General features: G+C 37.4%; 1 protein-coding gene and 1 non-coding gene across 3 annotated transcripts; one reads left to right on the forward strand and one right to left on the reverse strand.

Annotated features, from left to right (window-relative positions):
- Nucleotides 1-1,040: 1,040 nt before the first annotated feature.
- Nucleotides 1,041-6,402, forward strand: LOC148866488 (uncharacterized). Of its 2 annotated transcripts, none has more exons than XM_088980985.1 (2): nt 1,041-1,165; nt 4,038-6,402. In XM_088980985.1, exon 2 carries the CDS (start codon nt 4,796-4,798, stop codon nt 6,092-6,094), a length of 1,299 nt encoding a protein of 432 aa, XP_088837111.1. In that variant the 5' UTR covers nt 1,041-1,165; nt 4,038-4,795; the 3' UTR covers nt 6,095-6,402. The 2 variants fall into 2 exon arrangements, with proteins under 2 accessions (XP_088837111.1, XP_088837112.1); XM_088980986.1 differs by having other exon boundaries at nt 4,807-6,402.
- Nucleotides 5,282-5,388, reverse strand: LOC148866489 (small nucleolar RNA R71). Its single transcript, XR_016112135.1, has one exon. It is a non-coding gene; the product is annotated as a small nucleolar RNA R71 (small nucleolar RNA).
- Nucleotides 6,403-7,500: the final 1,098 nt, after the last annotated feature.

Raw genomic sequence — 7,500 nt, forward strand, 5'->3', positions numbered from 1 at the left:
TGACAAGTGACATTAGTTAGGATTGAAAAATGATGAAAATAATTATAATAAAATTGTGGAGAGAAATATTAATTTTATTATCTTTTAATCAGTAAAAATCGTCAAAATTTTGGAAAGATCTGAGAAAATGATTTTGGAGGGTGGGGGATGCTTTTTCACACCTGCAAAAAATTTTGTGCACCAAAATAAGCTGGTTTCATGCCGAAAAGTATTGATAGAAATGGTTTTTCACTGATATTTAATTGATAGAAATTACAAAAGTTACTAAAAAAAAAAAAAGAAAATTTTATTTTGTGGAAATGGGATTGCATGGAATCAAAAGGGAACACTCCCACGCTAATTTTATGAAAAAGTGAGCTGGTTTCCTGCAAGAAAGGTACACAAAGACGAGTTTGGGACCGTCAATCAATGCGGTGGCATGGGGGTGTGTATGGGTGATATGTTGAAAGAGCAACAATGGTCACAAGTGCATTGTGTGTGTGTGATGAACTTACAATTTATCTATAATTTTTGAGGATTTTAGCATGGATTTTTATGCCGGTTTTATTAATTTTTGCCTTAATTTAGCTTAATGCTAAGAATAGGTTCAGGGATAATCAATCCAAGAGAAGGAAGGAAAAAGGCAAGAAAAGAAGGTTCAAAAAGACCAATTTCAGTCCAGCCCGGTCGTGGAAGCAAGAGAGAGCACTTCGGCCCTAAAAGAGCAAGTGAATTCCTTGAGAAAACCCCAGAAAATAAAGCCTAGCTATGAGGAGAATTCGGCCCAGCAAGGAAGGCCCATTTTTAGCCCAAATAACAGCCTATAGTGTAGCCCACATGAGCTCAAAAGCAAGCTAAGTTGTAGCCCAAATAGCAGCCCAAAGGGAGCTAGGGGCGGCAACTTCTAGGAGTTTCTTGAAGAGAAGGAGGGAGCACTCTAGAAGGTTCATGAGGGGTGTAATACACCCCATTCTAGAGGCTTCAAGAAGGGGCAAGAGCCCCCTTGAAAAACTATATAAGGAGGCCTCTAGGAGGGGAGAAAGTTGTTCAATTGCTTGAGAGAAAGGCTCTCCCACTCTTAGAGGTTCAGCCACCTTGAGAGAAGAGAAGAGAAGAAGGCTAGGCGCAAGGAAGAAGAAGAAGAAGGGCTGAAGGAAGTTCAAGACAAGCAAGCTAGAAGAAGAAGGTGAGTTCGAATTGAGGGATTGTGATTCAAAGATTTTTTGTAATAAATCATTTGTAGTTTCATTCTCTTTTGATTTGAATTCAGTTTCTTAGTTATATGTTCTTTCTTCTTTCTCCTTGTTTCCATTCTTCCTTGATGTATTTCAGCTTGTAAAATTTCAGTTCAGCAATCTAATTCTTTTTTCATTCAAATGATCATGCATTGTACTTGAAGTTTCTTGAATAAGGGTGTGATTGCAGATCAATTCGGCCAACTAACCTTCAAATCTCAGATCTGAATTCTCAGATCTGAGATTGCAAGATCTGAATTGCTTGAAAGAGAATTCAGATCTGCAAATTTCAGATTGGGCGAATTAATCTACAGCTTGGAATTCCTAGAGTGCTTGAGAGAGACTCTAGGAATTCAGATCTACTATTCAAGAACTGAATTGAGTGCAAGGTTAGAGATAACTTGCACAATTCAGTTGGTGATCAATTCAGATTTGAATTGATGCCTTAGAAGTGTTTGAAGAAATGCATGCATGGGGATTAGATTCTTGCTAGAGATAGAAGAACCGTCACTCATGCATAGGATGAACATGCGCTTGAGAGAGGCTGTTCATGACCTTGGGGTTTCATCAAACCAAGGCTCAATCATGATTCATTCGAATGATCCAAATTGATAGATTGCTGAATTCTGAGATTGACATTTACTGCTTACTCTTCTAACCTGAATTGAAGGCAATTGGACCAATGATTTAGATAGATTTTAATTTAGGATTTCTTAGCTTTCATTAGAGTTTTGATTTATTTGTTGATCAGATAAGAAATGTTCAATTTAGTATTGGTAATTGTTTCCTAAATCCTCGTGGGAACGATACTTCACTCACTACTTTATTACTTGAACGGCTAGTGCACTTGCTAGTGTCACAATGAGCCACACATCAAGTTTTTGGCACCGTTGCCGGGGATTTAGAGAAGCAATATTAGGAAACATTGAGCATTCTTAATCTGATCTCATTCAGCATTGCATTCATAGTTGGGTTAATTTGCTAACTTTTTTATTTCAGCTTGGACTGCAACTGCTGTACTCATGTAGTTATGTTTCTTCTTTCTTAAGTAGATTACTCTCTTTTTCTGGTTTCAGTTTCATTTTAATAAAGGCATATTTGATTTCTATTCAATCTTGATGTTGTTCCCTTCAAAAAGAAAAAAAAAAGAAAAAAAATTTCACAAAAAACATGAGTGTTGCAGATCTGAGTTGCATTCGGCACTCAGATCAGCAGATTTCAGATCTGCAGCACTCAGCTGAAAAGAATTGCTTGTGTTTCAGAATTTTATTTCTTTTTCCATTACAAAAAAAAAATATATATATATATATATAAAATGAAAAGAAAAAAAAGGGAGATCTTTTGAACAACCAGAGGAGCAATTGAGAATTCGGATCAGAACTCAGATCTGAGTTCAGATCTGAATTCTGCTATTGCAGATCTGCAACAGTTCAGATCTGAGTTCCTCTGAACTCAGACCTGAACTGATGAAATTTTGAGGGGAATTAGGTGTCATCACCACCCCAATTCACCCTAGGGCACTTCTGCTATTCCCCAAAAATAAAAAAAACAATTTGGTAGCAATAACTGAAGGTAAGGCAATTGAGATTTCAGATCCGAACTCAGACTTGAGTTCAGACCTGAACTCTGCTATAGCAGAACTGCAATACTCAAAAAAAAAAAAAAATCTGTTCTCAGCCCTTTATTATTCTTTTCTTTCGTTGCAAAAAGAAAAAAAATATATATTTAGATAGTGAAAAAAAAAAGAGAGAGAGAAAGAACCATGGAAACCAAGGATTCGGATCAGAACTCAGATCTGAGTTCAGATCTGAGTTCTGCTGTAGCAGATCTGCAACAGTTCAGATCTGAGTTCTCTTGAACTCAGACCTGAACTGATGTAAATTTAAAGGATAATTGGGGGTTATCGTCACCCCAATACACCCTACAAAAAATCTGCTATCTCCCAAAAACAATTGGATAGTCATGGTTGAAGAAATTCGGATCTGCAACCACCTAGATCTGAACTGGGGTTGTGAACAGAGCAGGATACAGGGCATACTTTGCTGTATTAAATAACTTGTACTCCGATCTATCTAAGCTGATTTGGTTGAAGAAAAGTATATTTAATCTGAGAATTTTTTTATGCCTCAAGAGATTTCATGAAAAGTGGCACTTCCACACCATTTTTCTATTAGAGTTCAGACCTATAGCAGGGCTACTATAGCAGACCTGCTACAGCAAGACTGAACCAGGGCAGGTTTTGAACAGGTTTGTATTACAATTAACATTACTAAATTGGCATTGTGAATTGTCCTAGGCAGATCTTTGAAATTTTTTTTTTCAAGATAGATAGCTCTGATTTCAGCTGTGCATGAATAGAAAGTCTAACAGATCTGAATGGGTGTGTGCAGCCGTGTGTACTACATTCCAATAAGTGTATACTCCATCAAGGGCTACATTGATGGAGCCATGTTTCTTCTCTTGATACTTGATTGTTCCATCCTTAGTTTCAGTTTTAATGTAGCTTATGCAAATCAAATTTCTCTTCTTCTTTTGGTTCTAAAAAAAAAAAATACAAATAAATAAATAAATAAATCTCAAAATGAGTTCAGATCTGAATTGCATTCATCAATCAGACCTGCACTCATCCAAAAAGATTTTGGTTGCATTGCTGTATTTTGTTTTAGTTTTCTTCCTTTAAAAAAAAAAAAAAAAAAGAAGGAAAGAAAAGAAAAATAGAAAAAGAAAAGAAAAAGAAAATAAGATCCCAGCATCCACACCATGGTGAATACAGGTCTGATTTCAGATTATTTTTTTCTACTGATTGATTTCGGTTTTGTGCAGATCTGTATACAGCATGTTTCATTGCTAATATCAGTAGGTTATCCTACTGAATTGCTCAGTTTTAGTATGGCTACTCCATCTGGTGTTTGGTGATGCATAGCTCATCAAAACAGTGGGCTCAGATCTAATATTTAGTAGCCTTCCAATATGGAAATCAGACCTGAGCACAACTGTACTGTTATCAGCAGCTGCTATTATATTTATTGTTGTTCTTAGTGGCTTCTGAGATTTCAGAGCTGATCTCAATTTTGTGTAGAACTGATGTCTGAATTGCTATCAATCCTTTGTACATTGACTTCAGTTTAGTGTATTGACCTTCAGTAGCACAGAAGAGCCTTTTAATATGAAACTCAGACCTGAACACAATCACTGCTGATCCGCACTTGGCTGTCCTCAGTAGCTGCTAAGATTTCATAACTGTATATTACTGTTCTCAGTAGCTACTGAGATTTCAGCTCTCAGCAGTTTAGATCTGTGTAATTAAATCCTGTCCCTGATTTCAGCAATATAAAGAAGAGGAATTTGTAAACTGTTGTTCTACTCAGAGATTACTGAATTCAGACCTGTTTGTAAATTGCTACTGAATTCTGTATATTGAATAAAATGTTGATATGCTTTTAGTTAGCTGCATTTATTTATTTTAGGATGTAGGTTTGTATATTCCAATACTTCACTTTACATTTTCAGTTGTAATAGGATTAGTTATTTATTTTCTTTTGTGAATATTGGCCTTTTTATTGCTTTGACCTTTACAGTTTATGACAAGCAGACCTGAACTGGAAGAGATCCTTTACGACCCGGAGATTGAACGGACTCTCCGTGTCCGTTTGAGAGCTGCTAAGCAAGTCAGACAAGAAGCACAAGAAATGGCTGAACAAAGAACTATGATGGATTATGCCAAGCCTACCCTCACCGGGACTGTCTCCAGCATTATCAGGCCAACTATTGCTGCCAATAACTTCGAAATTAAACCGGCCATAATCCAAATGATACAAAATACGGTTCAGTTTTGTGGTATGGCCCATGAGGATCCGAATGCCCATATTGCTAACTTCTTGGAAATCTGTGACACCTTCAAACACAATGGGGTAAGTGATGATGCCATCCGGCTGAGGTTATTCCCATTTTCTTTGAAGGATAAAGCCAAAGCTTGGTTGAACTCATTACCGGCAGGATCTATAGCCACATGGGACGAAATGGCCAGCCGTTTTCTCTCTAAATATTTTCCCCCTTCTAAAACTGCTAAAATGAGGAATGACATCACTACTTTTTTCCAGCAAGAGGGGGAATCTCTCTATGAGTCCTGGGAACGTTACAAGGAGCTACTAAGGAGGGTTCCTCACCATGGCCTTCCGATTTGGCTGCAGGTGCAAACATTTTATAATGGTCTGACCGATTCAAACAAGACCATCTTAGATGCAGCAGCTGGGGGCTCCATAAACAATAAGACTCCCGAGGTTGCCCATGCACTCATCGAGGAGATGGCAGCCAATAACTACCAATGGCATTCAGAAAGGACACCAGTTAGAAAGCAGCATGGCCTTCATAATGTGGATACATACACAGCTCTCTCTGCACAAATAGGAGCACTTAGCAAAAAATTTGATGAGATGCAGATGGAAGCTATGCATATACAGTATGATAAGTGTGGGGGAGGCCATGATAGCACTGAATTCCAAGTTGGCAGTCAGACTTTTCAGTCCACAGAACAAGTAGACTTTGTTGGCAACTTTACAAGACAGCCAGGAAATCAGTACCATCATGCCCATAACCCCGGATGGAGAGGCCACCTGAATCAGCATGCACCTAAGCCTTTCCACCAAAACTTCTATCAGCCGGAACCAAAATCTAACTTGGAGGAGCTGATGACCAAGTTCATAGCTAGTGCGGAAAATAGATTTCAGAAAAACGAAACATCGATAAGGAACTTGGAAACTCAGGTTGGGCAGCTGGCACAGATGATTTCAGAAAGGGCTCCGGGTACCTTACCTAGTAACACCATGGTAAACCCAAGGGAACAAGAGGCTGTTGGGAGAATTCCCAATTCAGATACTTAGTCATAAACTGTCTTACTTGCTTTTTGTTTTTATTTTTCATAGCATTTAAGTTTAGTTAGTTTTTCTTAGAATTTAATTGAATAAAGATACTGATCTCCTCTTCTAGTTTGCAAGTGATTTCTAGCAGAAGAAGTTTTCCACCGACAACATATTGCAGAATTTAAGAATGATCTTCAGGGAAGTCCTCTAAATACCTCCTATTACTTGATGATGCTCTTGCTAGTTTTATTGTTACTGCCTAACACTACGAACATTGAGGACAATGTTCATCTTAAGTGTGGGGGAGTGAGCCCGAGGCTAGGGTATGGGGGCTGAAACCATGCACCCCAACACACATATGCAGGCAATGACATAACAAAAAAAAAAACAAAAAAAAAAAAAAAAAAAAAAAAAAAGACTGGAACCCCTCAAGTTCATTACTATTTATTTGATGATTTTTTTAAGAAGGAATTCAATGAGTTGAGGGAGACTGATGTACTTGTTAAGTTTTTATTCTTGTAAATGACCCAATTTGATTTATGCAGGAGAAAAGGGGAGCTGAATATGCCTTTCAGCATGACTAGCCCTAACTTCCTTCATGTGTATGGAAGCCCTTGATTTCATTGTTAATGGTCAAGAGAGCTAGTGCACATCTGAAGTGCTAATTCTTGAGGTTCAATAATTGCAAAGAAGGACAAAAGCCCAAATTGACTCTGCTATTCTGAGCTGAATAGTAAAACTAGCAGCTTAGAACATGAGCCCTATTTACCTACCTCAAGCAAGTGACCAGTGTGAGATGGAGCATAAGATGCACTCACACCAAAAAAAAAAAAGAGAGAAAAGTGTGTGAGATGGAGCATAAAATGCACTCACACCGAAAAAAAAAAAAAAAAAAAAAAAAAAAAAAAAAAAGAAAAGGGTGAGATGGAGCATAAGATGCACTCACCCCTAGAATTAAGAAATTGTGGTGATAGCTAAGGTTCAAAGGGGCACTCTAAAGTTGAACTCTCATTGAGATTCAGTTACAAATGTGAAACTTAGTGAAATTTGATTATTAACCTTGACAATTAAGGAGCTGATTTATATATGAATTAGGAGTGAAGGCTAGACTATGATGAAATTCATATTCTCCTTTCCTTGGATCTGATACATATCTTAATTGGTAATTTACAAGAATAAGAGTTGAGCACTTACAAAAGTTCTCCGACTACTCAATGCATTTCTATCTTAAAAAGTTCACCAGGTAAATGGTGAGAATAGAAGGGGGGAATGTTAAGTTTATGGCTGATGTCTTTGCTTGAGGACAAGCAAAAGCTTAAGTGTGGGGGTATTTGATGAACTTACAATTTATCTATAATTTTTGAGGACTTTAGCATGGATTTTTATGCCGGTTTTATTAATTTTTGCCTTAATTTAGCTTAATGCTA

The sequence above is a fragment of the Nelumbo lutea genome, chromosome 3 (genome assembly GCF_056320005.1).
Source record: "Nelumbo lutea isolate HS-2025 chromosome 3, American lotus-T2T, whole genome shotgun sequence".
Classification (NCBI taxonomy): Eukaryota; Viridiplantae; Streptophyta; class Magnoliopsida; order Proteales; family Nelumbonaceae; genus Nelumbo; species Nelumbo lutea.